The following is a 23,953-nucleotide window of genomic DNA, read 5'->3' on the forward strand; positions in this document are numbered from 1 at the left end:
AAGTTATCCCTTCTGAGCTGATTAAAATGCAAAGGTCAAAGCAGACCATACAAAGAAGCAAAAGGGAAAAAAAAGCCATGCACAAACTTGACAAGCAAAATGTAGTCATCCAGGCTGAAAGTTAAGGAATACTCAAGCGATAAGCTTTGGTAATTCACACATTCAAAAACTGCCCACTCATCCTCCTCAGTGCACAGGTATTCATAGCCATCTCTGAGTGATGATTGTCACATACAGTTATCTTGTACAGAGGGAGATAACCAGCAAATAGAAGAGCCTCAGGCAGATTTCACAGCACAGTAGTCACAGATTGCAGTAGGACTGTGGTGTGCTATCTCTCAACATCTTACTGAAGTGCAGTTTCCATTATTCAATATAAATAGGCAATAAACAGCCACATGAGATGTGACTTTTGATGATACACGTGATAAGAGACCAAATGAAAATTGTATCTGGTGTGCTGCTCTCTTACTGGACTTGATCTGCATCCACCTCAGTCAGCAGACTGGGGACTAAGGTGTCTGCAATGCCCTTATATTCAAGCAAGGGAACAAGCAAGCTGAGAGGCTCCTCTCCTTCCTCCACTTCACAGCTCTCCTCCCTTTATCTGCCGAGATACTGGATCAGAGACGGTCTGCTTATGCAGCCCACCCAAAGCCATCCATGGACATTTCACTCTGATGGAACAAAGGAAGGTGAGGAGGGTGCCAGTACTCCCTTATGCAGCAGTTGCCTAAAGGCACACACAAAATGCCTACAACTCCCCCATCCCACATCCATAGAGCAGAAGGGCAAAACTAGCAACAGAGACCCTATCACCCAGCCAACTCTGAAGAACTTGATTATATTAATTGGTGGTATGATTACTATTTTGATAGCTGTAGCACTGAAGTTCCATGTAGTATTATCACTATGTATATACAGTCTGTTGGCATACATCACTTTGCAGCTCTTCATCCCTCCCAACAGGAACCTACTAGAACAATTTACTAGAACAATTGCCTTATTAGTATTAAGCACTAGTCAGAGATTATCTCCACTTCTGCAGTGTGCTGACACACAGCCCTGCCATTTACAGCCAATATTTGGAAGAGCAGCAGCTACATCTTGTGGGAAGATTTGCCATTGCAAGTTTATTTCTAATAATATGAGTTTGTAGAGTTATTAGTTCAAGTTCAGTTTTGCATTAAGGTAGTCAGTTACTCTGCCAAAGTGACCTGCCTTTTTTTTTTTTTTTTTTTACCCCTTTTTGTACTAGATGTAAAAAGTGAACCTTCACAGCACATCGATCACATCGATCCCCTGCAAACCAGTTTCTTCTAATCAGACACCCTTTCACCTTGGCCAGTTAGTCCATCTGGGCCAGCACACCACAGAGATGATCCAACACCAGAGAGAAAAGGACTACACTTTGTGGCTACACGCCTAATCTTATCTTAAGATCAACCCACAGCCTCAGTATTCAATGAGGACTTCAAGAGAAATTAGTCTCCATAATTAAAAATATGAGCAAGAGTTCATATTTAACAGGCACCAAGTTTCTCAGCTCTGTTTAAGTCTACTACAAAGGGACACTCCAAGACACAGCTTGGAGCAATCCCTGTTATCTAAATTTGATAGCAAGGCTTTGTTTTTGTACAGTCTGTTCTGTGAATGATTTCTTCTCTGCCTCCATGTAGCACTTCCTGAGCTATAGATTAAAGAAAAAAATCTAGCAAAGCAATTTCTGCAGGAAGCGGGCATTCAATATCATTGCTACTGACTTCACATTGACATTCCCAGGTTAGTTCTGAAACTACAAAGTGAAAGAAAACTCAACACACCATGAGCTTTGAAGTGTTAGTTAACCCTAGAGTGGAACAGGTCTCGAGTATTCTAGCTACATACGGCTTCCTGTAAACATACCAATAATGATGAGTAGCTACCTAGCCAGAGTATACCACAGATTCTATGATTTAAGTACTGTTAGTCATTTTTCCTCCTGCCCCAAGCAAACTACCCTTAACAAATAAGGAAAGAGCTCCAAGTACAGCTACAAGCACACCCGGCAGCAACAACCCTTCTGAGAGAAAAATGCAGCTACTAGTTAGGCAAGTGAGGGAATGACCTCCCAGTAATATTAAATGAAAAACTATAGCTTACACAATGAGACAATCCTGTAGAAGGTCTGTTAGGTAATAACTTATCTGACGTATCTACTTCTGTCCTAATTAAAACTGATTTCATTATGACCTGTGACCTGCAGCCTACTACATTCCTCAAAGCCTTTCTGTAAGAGTGGCATAGAGCTCTAGATGGCTGACTGGAAAGCCAATAGTATCAGACTAATGACTTGAAAAATATTACAGCAGTAGAGTAGCAAGCAAGTCTGTCCTGTTTTCCAGTCCCTTGGCATCTTAGCCCATCTGAAAACAAATCACTTCAGCTCATGTTTATATTTTTCTTTTAATAAAGAAAAGCTGAAGTTCTGAGTTGTTTTTTTTTTTTTTTTTAACATCACTAAGTGAAAAAATTATCCCACAACTTCTTCCCCCCCACCGCCAAGCCCTGCTTGGAAATAAAGTACAAAACACTCCTATACAATATTCTGCTCAGTATTCACTTTCAAGATCAGTAATTGGCCTGGTTTACTGCAAACAGCTATCAGGTCTTCTCAAGATTCACAACCGTCTCTTATTTAGAAGGAACATAAGTCACCATTGACAGGATGTGACACCTAATCTGCTTAAAACTACAGTCCTCTAACTTTGTAAAGTTTTGACTGAAACGACACAGCAGGAAGTGAAAGACAGACATGGCCTTAATGCTGACCTTCATCAGCAGCCAGGTCATCACAGAATCTTGGTGTTCTCACACAGGGAAGAGACTGAGGGTAAGACAATTAGAAGTTTTTCCTTCCACTGACATATGTGAAAGTAGGCAATATATTGATACATACCAGAAGAGAAAATTGAACTTCAGTATTTATAAACATATCGGTAAACTGACATTTCCAACAAGAGATAATAATATACAAGAGGAGTGCAAATGTGAAGTTTTATTTTTTCCCCCAATACATAATTAAAAGACTGAATGAACACACGGGACAGGAAGTCAGAAAAACTAGAAATATTTACAAGAACAATTAAGCTATGCATTTTTTTCCATCTTCAAAATCAAGTCATCACAGATTTTTGTTAGTTCATCATTTTCTTTAGCCTGTTAAAGAAAAAAAGAAGAGTTACAGGTACATGTAAGGTATACTACAGGTAGCAAGCTGAGTCACAATAAGCCACATTTCCCAACATGGAATAGAAAGTCCATTTATATGCTAGTGACTTACAGAAATTTACTCAAAAGGGACAGTCTACTTTGTAGATCTCATGTAGATCCCCTTAAGAGCCCCAGGAAGTGAAGCAGAATTAACTACAATTTCTCTCTACTTCAACAGATTTCCATAGATCAATTTGTTTCTAAAAATTTTGGTAAACTTAGACTTTTCAGACTCAAGGTCATTTTGTTAGGTATACTGAAATTCAAGATGATAGCAATGGTTTGGATTTTAAACTTCACAAGACAGACATCTCCATGGGATGATGCTTCGGTACTTTTACCAACATGTGGTAGTAGTTTCCAGCTTGTGTTAATTGCTTGAGTGGTTAAACCATTTTAATAAGAGTTCCTAACATAAAATAAAAGAAAAATCAAATCTTAAACAGGAAAAAAATAGTTCTCTGCTAAATGACTCATCTCATCTTTCTAGTTATAGGCCTACTGTTTACTTATTTATTCAAACCTTAGCCATAACCGTGAAGACATAAATACAGGATATTTTTTCTTAACAGCAGGAATGAATCAGAATTATCTGTTTTTGAGTCTTCAGTGTTGGCAGAAGTACAACCACGATGCAGTAGAACTAAGAGCATGCACTTCCAGCAATATATGTTTCAACCCTCAAATATTTCTATTTATTTGTTCTAACAAAGGAGACTGATGTGGCTTTACAAAGCATTTCAAGACTTCATCCATGAAGTGTATTTGATCGCAGTGTTTCATAAAGATTAAGGGCCTGAACAATATTGAAAGAGTTCAGCCAATACAAAACAGCTTGACTAGTGCTAATGGCTTACAAATCATGTGTCTACAAACAAGCTGAATCAGACAGTTATTCAAGATCATTTCCAGATTCTGCTCTTGGATGTGTTTAAGTTTCAAAACACTAACTCCTTCAGTAGTTTAGAGAGCATCCTGAGACAGCAGCCTCGATTGGTCATTTCTGTGACCCATCTATGGGAACAAGCCCTTTTGCTCCAAAAAAAAAAAAAATCTATATACAGATAAGGCACACATCAATTATGTCAAGACTCAATTTCAGTACTTATTTCCCAACACCTACCTGGACAGCAGTCACCTAAAACAGCAGTTATTAGGACTATTTCTAGTAGTGGTGCAAGGTATTTCTTCAGCTTGTCTAAGGCAATAGATTAAAAAGACTCAGTCACAGCATTTTGACTAACCTTTTGTTCAAGGCTCCTCTCTAAAGACTGGATCCTCATTTGTTCTTTGCGGAGGCTGGCTTGGAGTGCTGCAGTCTCCGATTTAGCTTTGCTTCGTACTTGGGCAATTTCCTCATTTGCTCTGGAATTGAAGCAAAATGGATGTTTCTATCACATTCAAACAGCACAGTATGACTGTTCATAGAATCACACTAGATTCTCATTCTTTGAAGATCAACCCCCCAAAATCAATACTTTAAGCCAGGTTTTGGCATAAGCAAACCCCATTTAACAGCAACTGGGGAAAACTGCATATTTCACTCTTAGTACTTGGCTTCTTGGCATGGTACTTACTGATGCAGCTTTTCTTCAGCATGTGCCTTTAGTGCCTGATATCTCTGTTCCTCTCTCTTAATTCTAGCCAGGTATTCTTCAGCATATTTTTTCAAAGCCTCTTCATTCTGCCACAGGAAGAAGTTTAGTTGGCTTTTTATGTACTAGTTGGTAAAATGGAAAGACTTTGCACAAGTCAGCAACTTAACTACACCAAAGTGACAGTATTTACCAATCAGAGTAAGAGGAAAAATTGCCAAGTAACATAAGCTATGAAACAAGTGCCAAGTCTCCCTACTAATTCCAACTCCTGACTTCAGCAACTCACTGTCTCCAGGTGATGCTTTAACTCTGTGCTAAGGAAAGGGCTTTGGAAAGCAGGGCAGAGGGATGGAAAGAATGCAAGATGAAGTCCTGCATAGGTTTCTGCTGAATAAGTCTAAGCATTTTGTATAAGAAACCATAGCTTATGATCATCATTAACTTCATTCTTCTAGTCTGAGTATGTTTGACTTCACCAGTTTAAGCTAGAGAACATTCAGTAAAGTATATCATTTTGACTTGTAATAGAAAATCCTCTTCAGTACCCATTCAATGCTACATAGGGGAAAACAAGCTGTCCTTATGCAACAAGTTGCTACAATAGATTTGTTCCTCATAATTAACAGAAAAACCAATATGCATACAATAAGAAACAGCTCATTTTTGTTTGAAAAGCCTTTGGCTTCTAACAGAAAGATCATTATCATACTTTAAGCCAGCCACTAAATATAATAGAACATTTTTAAATCTTTAAAGCAGACAACTTGTTTTACAGGCTGTGCCTCTACTAGCTAATTAATGGCTGCTCTAGAAATGCATAACTTATGATCTTCTCTAATAGGAAAGGAAGTCTTATTTATCTTGGAAGAATATTATTTGCATTATAGCATCTTACTTTATGGTAACCCTCCAGCACTTCTTTCTGTTTTTCAAATCTCTTAAAGAGTTCAGAAAAAGATTTCTCCATAGAATTCAGATCTGAAATAACTTGTTGCTTCTCTTCCATCATCCTCTGCATTTCTTTCTTTGAAAGCTCCTTTTGCTTCTGAGCATCCTCTAAAGAAATCGGAGGTAACAGGGTTACATTAATGATTGTTATTGAATTAGTATAAAGCTAGATCTATAATATGGACAAGTAACCCACCAGATAACACTGTGAAAAGATGTTTTCATAGCATAATGTCTCCTCCAAAAAGGAGGCTGTATCTTTACTTTTAGTAAAGTAGTAGTATTCTCTTAGTTTGCTACATATTCTCTTGTACTAACCCCAAGGCTGTTAAAGATTGTGATTATCACAATAGTTGAATAACTGGAGAAGACTGGGATAACAAGACAAACTAGCCTGGCAAACCTTTCCAGGACAACTTTTCGCTAGCACGCCTGAGCTACATTTCCCATAGGCTTACTTTTAAAAAAAGCATACATACAAAAGACACAGCATACTCTTCAGTTTCCTGAAAAGGAACTACATTTAAGCAAGGCACAGATTTGGCTAATTCACTTCTCAGCTAGGACAATGTACCTATGTAACAAGAACTTCACTTAATGTGCTTCAAAAGTTAGGAAGACAAACTTGATGGAAGCAGAGGGCAGATCAGTCCAGCAAGATCTCCTACTGACATCCCATTGCTTAATTAAGGCCAGATAATGAACCGTTAAGCAAGCTGCAGACATCTGGATCTGCCAGTTTTAATAAACTGGTAGTTCACAGTCCACTGGAGTGTCAGAGGATGTTAGATGTGCTCATGCTTGCCTCCCAATGTCATTATTATCTACTAAATCAACACACAGCCATGTCTATATGAATATTCATTGAAATGTTACCCTCTAAGTACCTTGTCTGAAACCTTATTCACCCTCAAAGCACTTGAAACATTAATGACATCAGAAGTGAAACAGTTCAGTTGGCAACCTTAGGCTAAGCACAGCCCCCAGAATAATTTCAAATGCAAATTCAGAACTTACCCATCATTTGGGTTATTGTACCTTCAAACTCAGCAACTATTTTTCTATAAAAAGAAAAGAAAGTTAGACTATAAGATGGAAGAAGCAGCTGCAGTAAATAAGCTGGCATAGAAGAGATACTTACCCCATTTCCTTGTATTCCATATGAAGCTTTTCATACTTCTTTTTCCATTCGAGAGTCTCCAACTGTTTCTCTTCAACCTTTCAGGGAAAAGTAAACATGTCTCTTTCACATGAAGTGATACAAGATTTGATACTAGGAATGGTCCAAAGGGTAGCTTAGTTATACTTAATTTTCCCCATTTCAAACTCTAACTGCCTAACAGGTTCAAAGTGAAACATTTCTTTACAAATTTGAGTCAAGTAAGATGTACGTGAAAACTAGAACTCAAACTGCACAATTCCCAGCGTTACCAAATTCTCTCAGCTGGCAAGTCCACCACTTGCTTGCTCTTATCCATCCTACACATTGCTCATTGGCCAGTAATGCTCTCAGGTGACATATATTCCCTTTTTATTTACAAATCATAAAGTCAGTCACGCATCTACTGATCATAACACAAGACAGACAGTAAATACTGAAAGACTAAGCTGGTCAAGATTAATTTGCTGTTTGGAGTCATCTTTATTCAATACTCAACTCACTCCCTAACATGTTTCCAAATTTAAGACACCTCAGTCATCTTAAAAATAAATGTAACTATTTCACATCAGTTTAATTAAAGCAGAGCTCACAGTAACAGCAAAGAGTGCTTTTACTGCTTAATACTAAATAGTTTGTGCAAACCCCAGGAATTCAGTTTTGTCCTGGAATTTCTATTACTAGCCATAATGTTGATAAGTTGACTGCACAGTGTGGGAGGCCTTGAACATCGAACAAGGCCCAAAACAGCTGTGAAATTTGAACAGAAAAAGGTAAGTGCACTTAATTATTGCTGTCTTCCTCTCAAAGTTGCATGGTACATTGCAGTACACTGTTTTTTGTTTGTTTTTTGGTTTTTTTTTTAAGCAGTTTTAAGAGTAAATGCATTTTAAGTGTACTGTAGTATTTCAGATGGCAGGAAGCAAGTCATGAGTGAAAAAGAATATAAAATAAGGAGAATCTGAACATTTCAACTCAAGAGGTATGCCTGCAGAAGGCATCAATAATAGTTAAGCTAGAAATAAGTGTTAAAACAGCAGAAGCATGTTAAGATAGAAGCTTTCATTAGCAAACTCATCTGAAATGGTTCAGCAGACAAGAAAGCATGCTTTCATGAAACGATACATTTGCTCAGGAGGAAAACACATTTTCCCTCCTTCTCATCTCAGCTTGAGGTGTTTCACAAAAATCGTAAATTCGATCCATCTTGCTTTCAGGTTAATACAGTAAACCCGAGCACTTCTATCCATTTTTAAGAGCCCCAATAGCTGGTATAACAGTCACACCTGCCTTGCTGCAACTATTTCTCCATGTTTAAAATGGTGCTCTAATATCTCACTTCAAAGAATTATGTTCAAGATATTATAAGCTTTGCTCCCTGTTCTTCTAACTTCTTTGTTTCAGATCAGCGCACTAAGAGGTGACCCCTGCCAGAGCCACACATTTCCCATTTCATGTGTTAGACAACATACTGGGTAAAAGTCACTCCCAGAAAAGGTAGTATTTTTATACTCTAAAAAAGAAAAGAACTGTAAAGCAGCAATAGGCTGCAGGTCACCTTCACCAAGGGAATTTACTGGTTGCCATATTCACTTGGAATTTAGAATGCTTTTCTTCTGCAGTTAATTTTGAAGTGAAAACTAGCTTTATGGGAACTGGTGCTTCAGTCCTTCTCTTACAATATTCAGTATTCATGAATTCACATAATCCAAAAGCTATAATAAATTAAGTATCCAGATTTTTTAAAGTGAGCGAATACACTATTCTTTTGGCATCAGGGAGAAGGTGGGGTTTCAAAAGCAATTTCTGTAGTGATTTAGTTACAGAAGATAATGAGGGAAGTGCCTCAGGCATCAATACTTGGTCCAGTCCTATTTACCTTTTTCATTAACAATCTGGATGACTGGGGGTAGAGTGCACCCTCAATGAGTTCACAGATGAGGCAAAAGGGAGTGACCCATTCACCAGAGGGTCATGCTGTCATCTAGAAGGACCTCAACACACTAGAGACGTACGAAGTCCTGCACCTCAGGAGGAACAAATGGCACCAACACATGCTGGGAGGCACCCAACTAGAAGGCAGCTTTGCAGAAAAGGATCTAGGAATCCTGGTGGACACCAATTTGAAAACGAACCAGCAACACGCCCTTGCTCTTAAGAAGGCTAACTATTCTTGGATGCATCAGGCAAAGTATCAGCAGCAGGGAAAAAGGCAATCCTTCCTCTCGCAATCTTTCTCTAACTCGGCACTGGTGAGGCTGCACCTGGAGTGCTGGGTCTAGTTCTGGGTCCCCCAGCACTGAAAAGAGTCCAGAGGTCCACCAAAATAGTGAAAGGCCTGGAGCACCTATCCTACGAGGAGAGCTGAGACTGTTCAGCATGGAAAAAGAAGGAGCTCAGGGGGATTTCATCCATGTCTGTATATACCTGAAGGAAAGATGCAAAGAAGATGAAGCCAAGCTCTTTTCAGCAGTGCCCAGCGACAGGACAAGAAGCAACAGGCAAGAACTAGAACACAAAAGGTTCCTCCCGAACATCAGGAAACATTATTTTTACCATGCAGGATGCCTGGAGAGGTTGTGGAGCTCCCCTCCTTGGAGGGCTTCAAAAGCCACCTGGACATAGTCCTGGGCCACCTGCTCTGGGTGGCCATGCCTTAGCAGGAGTCAGACCACACAGCCTCCAGAGGGCCCTTCCAACCTCAGCCACTCTGTGAGTCAATGTTTAAAATCCCATTGACTCTTTCTGCCCCTCCCAACTAATGTTAGTCCAGAGGGAGCTCTGGATCTCCCCAGCACTTATTTTAGTTGCTGGACATACTGACATGCCTCCCTATTCCACAAAAAAAAAAAAAAAAGTTATCACCACACTGAATTGACATTACAGATTTATCTTGCTTTACTGGAATAGTTATATAAAACGCAGCCCCTCCTTCCCACTGGTAAGAATAGGTATTTCCTGGGTAGTTTAAAAAAAAATTTTGATAACTGTTATCAAGCCCCAAATCTGATCAAGAATGCTTTTTAATATGCATCGGTTCTAAGGCAGAACCCAACTAAAAGTGAAGTTTCACATATTTCCTTAGATATCAGCTCTTCAGAGTTCTACACCTATTGTTCCTATCAAGAACACAACAAACTTTTGGAGATGAGATGTTTATGTCTAGTATGACTGACAGAATTGCCAAGCATGGAACTCTACAACACAATCTAAACAAAAACAATTTTCAAGGCTATGCAGAGTCAAGTGTCACCATACCTCTCTTTTAACCAGTTCAACAGCTGCATCCATGTCTTTTTGGCTATATTTTAGTACATCTATAATAGCATCCACCGCAGCATCTGTGGAAGCAGCAGAATGGAGTGGAGAAATGTCACTAGTGAAGGAGTCTGGGATTAAGGAATCTGTGTCCTGTGAGGAAGTAAAAGTTGAGTTAAGTGATTCTGACTTTTTTATGCAATCATTAACTGTTGATAGATTATTCAGTGTAAATGAATATATCCCAATAAGAAGCCCCCCTAAATACCTCCATAACTTAATTACCATGGCTTTCTTATCTTGTAGGTATTTTATAAAGCTACATTGTTATCTGAGGTGTAACAGAGTGCTATCCTCCAATTATCTGCTGTGTTTCTGATGGTTATGACACCATACTATTCCCTATGAATAAACAGAACACCTTTTCAGGATGAGTTACTGTGTGCAGATCTGTTCATATAAGGGTGTTCATTGCTCTGAAGCTTACACTGTATGGCATCAAGTTTAATCAAAAAGTGCTTTTCATCTCAGCACTGCAATTAAAATAGAAGTTTGTCTTATTTTTGTGGCTTCAGCTGTATGAAAAAAGATTGCTTGATTAAAGCAGTTTTTAAAAACAGTTCAAATTCTCCTAGACCATGTGCAATGCCATCAGTTTCCACAAAAAAAGATTTGTAATACAAGAAAATTAAGTCCATCCAAAAGTTCAGCTTTGATATGAGTAGTTAACCAACCTTTCTAGGACAACAATTAAAATAAGCCTCAAATATTCTGCAATCTTTAAAAGCTGTGTAAGTCTTAACTCCAGATTCTGGCTGATCGCTTCCCCAAAATAAAGACATGAAACCCAGTATCACTCCAGACATCCTTACAGAAGTTGTAAATGTTCCTAGAAGATCTAGTCCTTTTGGTTTCTCTTCATTTTGAAGACTCACTGCAGGCTTTTCAGCTTCCTCAAGCAGTTTGCTTAGATCAGAAACAGGGCTAAAAACAAACAAACACAACATAATATTCCAGCGCTGCCTTTCCTTATACCACCACATACTACAGTCTGGATTAAATCAATACCTACCCATACCGTGGTGGAGCAGTTGCAGTCATGATACTTGTACTTGTCTCAATAGTGCCAAAAATTGGTTTTCTTGGACTGTCTCTCAGCAGAGGGTCAAACTTCAAATACAGAGATTGTTTCCTCAAAGCAGACTCTTTGAACTGAGGGGAAGAGGCATAAACTGGTAGATTTGCTGCTTCATAGAATAACACACACGCAAACCCCCACACAAATAACCCTCTGGAGAGAGGGTGAGCCTATTCTTCTGTGGCCAGAGTATTGTTCTCAGGAGAAAAATACATAAGCTTGTGGGCACCGAGTTCTGAAGTCCTTATGTAACATCAAGTGAACAGTCCTCTGCTCACAGATAGAGCCAAAAGGACAAACTTTTACTAACTATTCAAAACCAGCAAAGACACTGAAAGATGGTACTGTAAACTGAATCCATAGTCTTATCTTTTGTTTTTACTCACATAAAAATAAGGACAAACACAGTATGACTAAAAACCAAGTTTAATTTCAGTATATTCACTCTATACTCAAAGCCACTCCCACTCCAGCCCAAAGCGGGAGAAAAAAACAACTGAGCTGAACTGATTGAAACATGACATAGCCAATTCAGAGTCAGATTTCCTGAAACATTTCCTGAAACAGCCCATGAAACGGAAGGGCTTAAAAAAATCTTTTCAAAACAATGATCCTGCACTTTCAAAGCATGCTGTTCTTGCCATTTTGGCAGAGAGGGGAAATGTCATCCATCCGAACTTCACCACTGTAAGAAAACTGGCAAACTCTCCAAACTGGAAGCATAGGACACCTGATTCTTTGCAGAATTGTTTATAACTATATTCCCTCCTCCTCACCATGCCTTATTGACACATTCCTATGAAATAAACCTGTATTTCTGTAAGCAAGTTCAAAGTCAAGTTACTTCACAAAAACATTTAAGGCTTCATGGCTTCCTTTTCACCCAGCCAGGGAGGCAAACAAAGCATTTCAATACAATACTTACTGATGAAGTTCCAAACTGCTCCAGATAGTCTATTTCATTGCCCATTCCTAGAACTGGAAAAGAAGTGATATGATATGATAATATTGCATCTTCATTGCTATCTCACAGTGAAGCATCTACAGCTATGCTGGTGTATACAGTCAATAAGTTTGTGCTCCTATCTCATGAGCTCATTTTCCATCTACTAAAAGATATTGCACTTTTTATCTCAAAAAGAAATAAAATGAAAATCAGGCAAAGAGCTCTAAAATGTATGAATGACCATCCATATAGCAATAAGCAGCGACTATTCAAGCAGTGCTGGGGGCTTGCAGTTACCCTCAAGACTCACAATTACAGGTAGTTGTATAGCTCCAGTGTTCTCCCTTTAGAAACCCCTTAATACCAGAAGTGATTTTAAGGGCAGAGGTTTTCTTCTTAAAAAAAAAGCTGCCACTGAAGCCCCAAATAAATTATTTCTACACAAGCCCAAGTTTCATCTTCACAAGCAGCTGATGGCTGATAGCCAGCTATTTCAATTTAGCTTAACCTATTAATACAGAAAAAGTTAGAAGTAAGCTCAGGTACATTTCCCACCCTGCTAGTTATTGTGTTGGGCTTTTTTTCCCCCCAACAATCCTTCCAGAAGAAGGAAATGGAAGATAATAAAAGCTAAAATCAGTACTAAAACTGAAAAGAAATACATGCACAGAAGTTACTATAACAATATCTTTCCATTTTACTGTGAAGGAGTATCCTTACCTTCTGCTGATGGTCTGAAGAACTCTTCAGCTTCAGTGCTTGCTGTCTGCTCATCTGCTGTTATTTCAGTTTTGTGTGAGCTAGGTTTAGTTTCTTCTGCAGGCGTTGACCTTTTCCCACTGTCAGCAGAAACTAAATTATCGTGAGATGGGGTATTAGCTGGAGACACTTTAGATGGGTTTATTTGCTTCTCCTGAAAAGAAAAAAACAATCCTTTTTATTGTTTAAAACAACAATTTAAATGCAATATGAAAGTCACTAATAATCAAATTGGTTTGGCACAAATTAGCTGTGCAACCAGGATAATAAGCCTCAGTAATTCAGACTGGGAAACTAAACAGTACCAACACTAAGTACAGGAGTCACTTTTTAAGAATCCACACCCTTGTGTTTGTCCTCGTACGCAACTGCTGATCAAAAATGATACCACATACCAAGACACCAATTGTCTGTCTCTGATGTTACCTTCAAAAGACAAGTCGACACAGTTTACATTTACTCTAGAACTGCTGAAGCTTCATTAAAAAAAAAAAAAAAACTATTTCTTGGATAAATTATCAAACATGGGTCTGACAAGGTTAAGTTGCAAAGAACTTTGTTCCAAGGAACAACTTGGTAAAAGCTGGCTATCTTTTCTATACCTTACCATTGCCGGTGCTTCTGGAAGTTCAGCTTCTTGAACTCCTGGCGTTTCTTGCATTCTTGGCTTGTCTTCTACCACATTCTGTTTGCCGATCTCCCTTGGTGGGAAGAGGAGGGAAAAGTCAAAATCCCAGTCACAGACAGTTCTGAATTTTACCTATATGAGATATACTGAAGCACTGAATAAATAAGCTTATTTGAGCGCTTCTACTGCAAAGTACAGGAAGCTTCAAGGAAGATGAGGATGTAAATTCTCCATCTTGCCTGGTCACAACTTAAATGACAAAGCTCTACCTCCACCAGAAGCAGTGCTATATGGGAAGCAGAAAAATCACAACAGTATTACTTGTTCCTGTTCACTTAACACCCTTCTCATTTCCATTTGAGCAGCCCAACATTTTTAAACTAAAGATAGGCTTTTGTTTAATTAAGAGCAGAATTACAAGCAGGCTGCTCTTTCCACCAAAATAACACTGTGATTCTTGGTGTAAGCCATAGAACTTCATTAGAGAGGTCCAATACTTCAGTTAATGCTGACAGCATAACTTTCCCCTTTGGTAAATAGTAGCTGATTACAGTACACTGGGAGAGCAAACATTTCTGTTAAATCAGCATCTCCTGGCAGTCTCCTTCAGGTTTGTTCCTGGCTGCCTATTGTAATGCTGACATTTTAATAGTTACACTTCCAAGAAAAGGCAACACATTATCTCCCATTCCCAAGTAGGAGAAGCTTGCTTCATCTGGTGCCAAAAAAACAGAACTTTCATAACCAGCATTTTTATGGGAGATAGCATTCAGATACCAAGAAAATGCAAGGCAGAAACAGCACCTCTGAGTTCAGCCAAGACACTAAGTATAGAACAGAACTGCCTAGTTCTTCCATGTAGTACCTGATATGCAACACTGCCTATTTACCTGTTTACTGAAAGATAGTAGTTACCTGATATTTCACACTTCACTTTCATCTTGGAGTAGGTAAAGAGCTACTTGACCAAGGCATTAATGCTCTTCCCATGTAAGTCTGCCCCCTTCCCTTCCTCCAAATTTAAAGATACATTTTGCCAAGAGCTAGCCATGGTTTCTCCAGTGAAATCTTAGCTGCTGCAACATGTTGTGTTAAAGGTTACCATGTGCAATATAAGCCAGCCAGCCTTGGAGGAAGAAAGTCAAGGAGGTGTAGGAGTCTAATTATTATTAGATAGATACCATTTAACTACTTTTTCCTCACACGAGTTCAAGGCCCTTCTACTTTCAGTTATACAGATTTACTTACGGGCTTCTGGGTTCTTTTTTCTCAAGAATTTCACCAGTAATTGGTCTGTTATCCTGCTCCACTGGAAGAGGCTCCTTTCTTGGTGAGGTGTGATCCAGCTCCTCCTGCAGGTCAGCTTTCTGAGAGCTAGGTTCAGAGCACTTGGGTGAGGTGGAAATTTTAGAGCCTCCTCCAAAGGGATTGAAGTTTGGATCATCAAGTTTGTCCCAGTCAAACTTATAAGATGCTTTTGGAACAGGAATTTCATCTTCCACATTACTTTTATTTTGCACTTCAGTATTCTCTGGCTTTGTTTTGGTAGTCGGAATTTTTTTGGAAGGTGGTTTAATACCAGGCCTTTTACCTAGTTTCTTCGGCGGTGGTTTTCTAGCACTGGTATTATCAAAGTCAAATTCCAGTTTTACTGGTCCGGCTTTGGGGACACCAGGCTTTTCTGAGGGTTCCCTTTTAGAGACAGCAGGTTCTTCCAGAGGCTTCAACTCTTCTGCAGAAGCTTTTTCTGCTACTGAAACATTCTGAAGCTTTGATTCCCCAGTTTTAGAAGAATCAGTTACATCAGAGCTACGAGGACCCAGATTGCCAGATTTACCAGCTTGGTTTACTTCTGTGGAAGTTGACTCCTGCACAGAGTCACTGATAGTTTGTTTTGGGGACAGCTTGGGTTTGTTAGACTCCAACTCTGTCAAAACAGATTCTTTTCCAGCAAAAAAAGTATTCTCCTCTTCACTTGGGTGCTCAGTACTTGCTATAGCTGAAGAAGCTGTACTATCCAGTGGAAGAGAATTACTACTTTTTTCAGAAGTTTTCCCAGAGCTGCTAGATACTCTTACAGGAGATTTTTGCAGATTTCCAGGAGAGTTCTGAAGCTGCATTGAACTCTGAAAGGGATTGATGTCATTTAAGTTATCAAAATCAATATTGTAGGAACCTCGGCTCTTCACTGGCATCTCATCATCTGGGAAAGGAGCAGCACTGACTTTCTCTGGCATTTGCGTATTTATCTCTGTATTACTTGCTTCAGCTTCAGTCTTTTGAAGACTCGTGCTGCATTAAAAAAGGTCAAATCACACATGATATAGCCATTTTTTAGATATCTCTTTAAATATGATGTGAAATGCTATTTGCTTAAGTAGCTTTCTTCAGATAATAAAAATTGGTGGTATAATGAGAGCAGCTGATAGCAAAAGAATGCCCTAAAAGCAAAAATCCAGATGCTACCTAAGTAGTCTAAAATCACGAGCTAGCACACACAAACTACATGAAAAAAACAATCTTCGAAGGTACTCAGTATTCTTAAGCCATCAGTTCTACACACAGCTACCTTACACCAGTCACCTCTGATGACCTGTACTCACTACAACTTACAGACATTTCTCTGTCACTAAGCAGTGTGAAATACACGTTGCTTAGGAAGTTATTAACAACAAGGAGTCTGAGGAAAGGCACAACAAGTGGTGCATTTTTGTGTAATTTCATCCATGAGTCATGACCAAGTCACAAGACAGACTAAACTAAATTATGATTCAGGTTCTCCCATTCTAGTCAATGCTCTGTCTGGTCACCAACAGATTTCCCCCCCCTTCCCCCCGGTGCAAGTATCCACCAGGATATCATCTGCAGAGGCCTATATGTCAAAAACAGATCCTACATTTCAGGCACTCTGAACTCAATACAAAACAAGAGCTGAAGAGCAAAGCAGTATACAAGCAAATACTTCTCCAGTAAGTAAAACATAAGACTCTCCAGCAGAAGAAACAGGTTAAAGAATGAGTTTGTGTACTCACTACTGGTTGGTAGTCTACAAGTCATTGCTCTCCACGTTAGTTCCCCAAACTTGACTTAACTTCTGAGGCTTTGCCTCAGACTACAGAGAGTTAAGCCATTACTTCCTGAAACAGGATTTCCTCCCATTGTTTTGTCCCTGCTCAAAGTAGCTATTTCTATGTGCCAATCATATCTGCTGTAGAGCAGGACATGATTAAAAGCCTGTCAATAAAAATACCACTTTGATAAGCCTGAAAGCAAAGGCAGGAGATAGAGTTCAGGAAGTTCTTCTCACCGGGTTGGAGCGCCTCTTCCCTGCTATAGTTCAGCCCCAGACTTGTTCAACTGCTCAGGCCCCTCCCATTCTCCTTCAGTGCTTAACCTAATAAATGCCAGCCCAGAGCAAGACACCTGCTTGAAACTTTGCTTAATTTATTCAGAAACTAGTCAAAAGTGACCTCTTTCAGCAAGACCCACTCCTTTAGCTTGTTTGCTGCAAGCAGATTCTTATATTTTAAATGTAGAAAAGATATGCACAGCCAAAGTGGTATCTTGACACACACTCATCCCCCTAACTAAAGCCAGTTTGGTGCTAGCCTTTTTAACTGAACTGAGCCATGTATGTACCAAATTTTCATTTAAGCAATAAGTTTGAGGCATAAACACAATTAAGTTACTTAAGAATTGAGGTGGTTTGCTCAGATGTACTTTTCTCAACTGAAGATTACATACAAATTAACGGCTGAAGCAAACCTAAATGTTTAATGAACATGTAAGCATTCAATCTTTCTCTCTTCTCCCTGTCCCAAACACAAGAATTGGGATCAAATGAATACTATAGAGTAGCTGAAAACAAAAGGATGTACTTCCTCACAGAAGACAAAAGTTAAGATCTGAGACTTCTTGTCACTGGGCACTGTAGACACCAGATGTTTGCAGAAGTTTAAGAAGGGGCTGAAAAATTCAGTAAGAAAAATATGCATTGAGGCTTGCCTATTTAGATATTTTATCATTATACCATTATAACAACACTTGTAGTAAAGGAGAGGTTACAAAACCCTAAACTGTAACATTGCAAACCTTGTGCTCTTCTCTAGACAGGTGCCACCAGGCTCCTTAAGACCCAGGCTGCTAGACTGTTCTTACTTGGAATTGACATGATATTCCCTGTGTTATTAGATTTCCTTTAATCTTAACACTCACTGGCTCAAGGTGGCAATTCAAGCTAACCCTCCAGAAAACGTATCCTAAGGAGAAAGCCTAAAGAGATAAAGCAGTACCTAACATAAAGATGGAGTTTTAAGGCTTGATTAACTTCAGAATAGTCATAGCCTCGCATGAAAACCTTACCATAGGAAGCAGTTTCACATTCTCTGCCTAAAGTACTTTTAAATTATTTATGCTTACTAGTAAATACACTAAGAAATATATCTTATTATAGTCATCTGAAGGAAATCAGTTAGTAAAGGAATTAAAAATGTAGTTCAATATTCAATATTACAAACCACAAGAAGGCTTTCTTAAAAGTAGTAACAGTTATCTTTGAAAGAAGTTTATGTATCAAGTCAGCATTATTTTTTACTGTTTCCATCTCGTTACAAAATATTGTATTACAGTTTAAATATACAGGTTTAAAAAGGGGAAAATTAGCTTGCAGATGTCCCCCATTGCTAATGCTGCTAGCAGTGAATACTCTACTTACTCAATACTGACGGGTGCAGATAAAAGATCATCCTGAAAGGCTTCACTGCAATCATCAAGTGTGAAAGTAGACTCAAGTTTGTCCGTCATGGTAGGACTCAAGATTTTTCGAGTCTGAGGATCTCTTAGAGGAGTTTGAAAGGTTACCTTTAAGAAAGGGACAGGGGTGAGCAGGGGAAAGGAAAAAAAGAACATGAACACCAGAACATCTTCAAGCTCCAAACAGCATACGCGTTCAGTAGCGTAGATCATAGGAGGAAGAAGAACATAACCAATATGAAAGCAAAACTCTACCTTCATAGCTTTTGCCACGCTTTTTGGTGGCAGGTTTTCTTTCTGGGACAGGCGCAGAATGGAAGGTCTTCCTGTAGGTTCCGGTGGTGCGAAGCAAAAACCACAGTCTTCCGCTGTTAGATCATCACTGATGTTTTCTCCATTTTCTCCATTTTCTGCATTTAAAATCTGCAGACTCATTCTAGGATATCAACACATACAACATCACTGCATGAATGAGAGGGTGTGGTCAGCCAGATGCACTTTCAGATAACTGAAGTTGGAAGCCTGACACTGGCTAGCAAAAAAAAAAAAAAAGCTTCAAAAGCAGCCTTAAAAGCATTCAAAATCCTGACATGAAAAGGTACCTCGAGACTATGAAAGCATCTAAATGCAGCATTTGTCCAGCCCCTCTGCTTTTGCTAGTGGTCTAGGCAGTTAATTGCTAATATTATGCTTTCCAGTTAACATACTACCCTACTAATTAAGCTGCCCATACTTTAGAAGGAGCTCTATCATTTGCAAGTTTCTTCATTCTCAGCCCCTTAAAACCAGCAGTGACATGCAGTCATGTCTCTTGTAATAGGGCATCCAGCTAAGCAAAATTACAGCTTTTGCAAGGGGCAGATGACAATCATTCCTCTATTTTATTCACATGGTCTCATTTCTACATTGTATATCAGCAAAACACAAATGTGTTTAGTTAGGGTGTGTTTAGGATCAGAGTCCTGAATACAATTATTCAGCTTTTTCCAGCACTGTCTGAACACATGCTGCTTTTGTGAAGCACATATACTTAAGAATTCTTTGTTGTATAGACATTACTAGTATGTAAATCTAAAAAAAAAAGTAATAAATAGATATTTATGAAATATTGCTTTTAAGACATGCACAAAGCTTCACTAGACCATACAGGCTTGTCTAATTTTACTAATATTTAAAATGTGAAAGACTTGAAACTAAAATTTCCACAACATCTAAGATCAAAGATGAAAATAAGTTAGAAATACAAAAAGAACACTTCAAGTATCCCAGGCAAGCCAACATGTTCTATGTACTTGAACTCAGTCTACTTCTAATTCCCATTGGAGTCTCCTCTGTTTTTAAACATTAAAGCAACAATGCTCAGTGTTGCTACTGAGCAAACAGAAACAACCAAAAAGGACCAGAGCACAAGAAGCATTTTAAGCAAGATCTAGGCATAACCATTGTCCACCAAGGATAGCTCAGCTATCTGCCAGGCCTCTGACAAAGTGATTTCTTTCATAGGAATTGAAATTAGAAGGCATCAGACAGCACTTATGCAAGATAACCAGGATCATCAAGCAGAGATGTTGGCTTTCTGCACTGGATAACCATTCCAAGTTATCTCAAAAGCTTGATTTGAACAAACAGCTGACCATCAGCTGCTTTCTTCACCCTCCATCATGCAGTCAACAAAATTAGCAGAGGGAGACTCCAAATGATCATTTTAATTTTCGTAAAGAGGTAACAAGAACACTCACACTGAAAGCTTTGTCACATTTTCAATCTCATTGCCCTTGTATGCAGAGACTTAAATATGGAAATTTGAATATTCATCTCCCCACTCTTACAATAATCCTTATGGGAAAGTCCGTTTCCTACTCTCCAGTAAGCTCAGCTTCTTTGTCTGAGAGACTGACAACAGCAGGGTGTTAATCAGCAATAGAATGTAAACAACAGATATGGAAGCAATGCCAAGTACGCCTCTATTTGCTATTTCTTCATTCCTTCTTTAGCTTTCACCACACTCATACTTTAGCCCAAGTTATTTTACATAAAATATTTTTACATTAACCTGTAGAACTTGAAATAAAGCACTTCAGTGCAAGCTAAAATTGGGATAGCAATTCTTTAGTTATTTTGTGCAATCAGTTTAGAAACAAAGCCTAAGATGTGATGAAGTTGGCAGCACCTTTAAAACAAGCTCCATAAGCATGGGATGCTCACCTGAAGACTTCAGGCTTGTTATTCAGCTACACATGCACCAGATTCAGATCACTAAAATGGCTAACAAATTGACCCCATATACGTGTGTATTTTTGTCCAGACTTTTAGATATTAAGTCTAGAAGTCAAATTCTGCATTTATTTAAAATATTTAAGTAAAAAAAAAAAATGACATTGTTTGAGGTGGTCAGTAGCCAACTCATGCAAGTAGGGGTTGTGAAAGACAAGTTTTCCCCCACTATGGCCACTCAGAGATCCCAAAATGAAACTGCTTCGTGTTTCTGAAGAATATTTATTTATGTACAAGCAGCAGTCTTCCATTCCGAATTTGAGAACATAAGTCTGGTGACAACAAGTGAATCCAATTTATAAATTGAGGGCTTCCTAGCAGCTACCTGTTAGGTACTACCAGTCACAGAGGCACAACACCCAATACACCAGTGTGGTCTCAAATGCCTGCACTGAGCACACAAAGCAAAAGCAATTTTTTCCTACTTATTTATCCTTTTGAAGCCCTCCAGCAGCTAAGATGCAGAGCACTCACCCCAGACAGAGTGACACATTACAACCAACATTCACGCCTGGTATTTTGGGCTGGTTTTCACATGTTAACTGCAGCTCACACATCACTAAGTGACCCAAGGCACGTGCTGCTGTGTTTCCCCACAGAGCTGACAGTTATCTTTTCACAGAATGATTGAGGTTAGAAGGGACCTCCAGAGATCATTAGTCCTGCTCAAGCAGGATCACATAAAGCATGCTGCACAGGACCACATCCAGGCCGATTCTGAGCATCTCCAAAGAAGGAGACTCCACAACCTCTCTGGGCAGCCCGTTCCAGTGCTCTGTCATCCAAACCATAAAGAAGCTCTCCCTCATATGGCAATGAAGCCTCCTGTGGTTCAATTTACACCCGTTAACCACCGTTCTATCACTGGCCACCACTGAGAAGAGCTTGGCCCCATCCTCTTCAGATGGCCCCCTCAGGTACTTGTAGAGATTGGTGAGATCCCTTCTCAGTACCCTCTTCTCTAGGCTAAACAGGCCCAGCTCACTTGAACTTTCCTCAAAAAGTTTTTCCTTTCTACCACAAACACCTCAGCTCAGAACGAGCGATGACTTTTCCCGTTAACAGCCTCCTTCACAGTCGTGGCCTGCCTCTGACCACAGAGGCCACCCGACTCCCAAACCGTTTGAGGGAGAATTCATATCAGCCCCAGCCCAGAACAACCGTGGGGGGCAGCAGCCAGCCCCCTCGTCCTCCCTTCTTTATGGGGGACCAAAAAGCGGCCTCAGCGACCTAGAAAAGCGCATCTCTGTTGACCGAGCCCCCCCAGCTCCCTGGGGACCCCAATCCCACTGAGCCAAACCCGTACCCCCTCACCTCACCCCCACTCCCCAGAGACCCCCCTACATCGCCCCCAAGACCCAAGGACGACCCCAAGGACGACCCCAAGCCCTTCCCGAGCCCCCCGCCGCCCCCTGAGCCCTGCCTCTGGGCCCCAACCCCACAGACCCCCTCACAAGACCCCACACACACCCACAAAACCCTCCCAAGCCCCCCGAAAAACCACAAAGGGGCCCCCAAGCGCCCCCCAAAGCACACCAAGGAACCCCCTCAGCCCTTACCTGCCGGCAGCGACCCGGGCCCGAGCCCCCTCAGCGCGTCCAGCGGGACCCAGCAGGCACCAACCCCCCTCCGCCACAGCCGCCACCACCTCCGCCGCCTCAGGATTTCAAATTTCAACGGCGGCTCCAACCGGCGAATGGGAAGCGGCATTCACAACGCTTTAGCCAATAGGAAAAGAGCGCTGCCAGGTGGGGCGGGGATAGAGGGGCGGCGCGCCAATAGGGCGCCTCGGAAGGGGGTGTTGCCGCGTGAGGCATGCTGGGAATTGTAGTTTTGCGGCGCTCTGTTATGGCTGAATGGCTCAGCCCCGCTTCTCGCTAGGCCAAGCACCTGCTGGCTCTTGGGGGGAGAAAACCCCGTGTTTAGTGCTATTCTGGAGAAATTTGTGGTGTTACTGGCACCCCAAGCTCGGCCCCCACAGGACTGAAGTGTATTTGGGGGGCAAAGACTCGAGTCCGTAAATCCTGTAAATCCTGTGCTAAATAACTCCACTTTTTGGTGTGACATTTTACAAAATCAACATTTTAATAGCCAAAACCCTCTTGCAGCAGAAGGAAGTGAGCTAAGAGGGCTGCTGCAAAGCACTGAAAGCCCATAGAGATATTTATGGACTCAGGCAGGTGCCTGCCTGTGCTCATCAGTCCATACTACACACACCCTGATGCCCACACAAAGCAAAAAAGGGTAAAAATCACAGGAATAGGCTCTAGTATTCTCTCTCAGGAGACTGGAGGAGTCAGGTCTGAGCCTACAGCAGGCTGGGCTGACTTTTTGAGAGGTCTCTGGAAGTAAAAACCCAGAGCGTCCCCTGAGAGTCACGCCTGTGCTGAGCTCATGAAATGTTTTTTTTTTTTTTTTTTTTTCCCCATTAAGATCCTTTAAAATAAATAAAAATTTGCTGATACAGAAAACAATGCAGGATCAGCTCAGAAGTTGGAAAAGTTTTACATTCACGTTTAAATTCTGGTTCTGTTGAGAAATCTGTGTTGATAAATACATCCACATGGACCTTCAGGACTTTTGCACAACTGTCCCACATAGCTCTGATAGTATTTTGCCTCTCCTCCCCCTGGCACAATAACTTCCACAACAGCTCAGTTATTCTGTTTCAACATTCCTCTTAAAAAAAAAAAAAAAAAAAAAAAAAAAAAAAAAAAAAAAAACCACCTTCACAAGCTTATTTTTATGAATCTTCATAGCCCAGCCGACAAATTAAAACAGTTCTTGCAGCTGAGTCATTAGCAACAATGAAATGATTGTTACAACAATTTTGTAACAACACTGTCTTTTAGGATGAAATAAGATGCTCCCAATCTAAGCTTAGTTGTATCGATGCAGCAATCTTATTCAAGAATCACTAAACAACCGCGAATTCCTGATCCCCAACAACATCAGTAACACAGCAACCATCTGCCAGTATAAGATTTCACATTGTGGGGGCTGCATTTCCTATTTACTTGGTTTACTTGGTAGCAGTTTAAAATGTTGCACAATGGTTTCTTTTCTGTGCTTCTCCAATTACACAATTTCCTCTTTCTTTGTAACAGACAAACGTTGCAGTTCATGGTTACTGCAGGGTGCAGGCAGGGGGGTTGTTGCATTCTGAGAGAAACAGCCATTCTTGTGGCTATTAGTTTTTGTTTTGTTTTGTGTCGCTTCTATTTCAGGAGTAGCCAGAAAT

General features: G+C 40.1%; 1 protein-coding gene across 3 annotated transcripts; it reads right to left on the reverse strand.

Moving 5' to 3' along the window:
* Positions 1–3,022: 3,022 nt before the first annotated feature.
* On the reverse strand, positions 3,023–22,330 carry TACC3 (transforming acidic coiled-coil containing protein 3). Of its 3 annotated transcripts, XM_032187248.1 has the most exons (16): positions 22,272–22,330; positions 18,694–18,874; positions 18,401–18,546; positions 14,935–15,978; positions 13,666–13,759; positions 13,020–13,212; positions 12,279–12,331; positions 11,288–11,427; positions 11,088–11,199; positions 10,216–10,368; positions 6,940–7,016; positions 6,816–6,859; positions 5,746–5,906; positions 4,830–4,936; positions 4,497–4,617; positions 3,023–3,198 (listed from the first exon to the last, which is right to left on the reverse strand). In XM_032187248.1, exons 2-16 carry the CDS (start codon positions 18,871–18,873, stop codon positions 3,130–3,132), a joined length of 2,694 nt encoding a protein of 897 aa, XP_032043139.1. In that variant the 5' UTR covers position 18,874; positions 22,272–22,330; the 3' UTR covers positions 3,023–3,129. The 3 variants fall into 3 exon arrangements, with proteins under 3 accessions (XP_032043139.1, XP_032043140.1, XP_032043141.1); XM_032187249.1 differs by lacking the exons at positions 18,401–18,546; positions 18,694–18,874; positions 22,272–22,330 and adding an exon at positions 16,994–17,050; XM_032187250.1 differs by lacking the exons at positions 18,401–18,546; positions 18,694–18,874; positions 22,272–22,330 and adding an exon at positions 16,719–16,981.
* Positions 22,331–23,953: the final 1,623 nt, after the last annotated feature.

This window comes from Aythya fuligula, chromosome 4 (genome assembly GCF_009819795.1).
Source record: "Aythya fuligula isolate bAytFul2 chromosome 4, bAytFul2.pri, whole genome shotgun sequence".
Taxonomy (NCBI): Eukaryota; Metazoa; Chordata; class Aves; order Anseriformes; family Anatidae; genus Aythya; species Aythya fuligula.

Bases quoted from the DNA above. Each gene is read 5' to 3' on its own strand.
- TACC3 (XM_032187248.1), bottom strand. From the start codon at position 18,873: ATGAGTCTGCAGATTTTAAATGCAGAAAATGGAGAAAATGGAGAAAAC. The intron at 15,979-18,400 runs GTAAGTAGAGTA...TTTTTAATGCAG, and splicing joins TCTGCACCCGTCAGTATTGA to CACGAGTCTTCAAAAGACTG. The intron at 11,428-12,278 runs GTAAGTATTGTA...TCTTCCCCTCAG, and splicing joins AGCAGTTTGGAACTTCATCA to TTCAAAGAGTCTGCTTTGAG.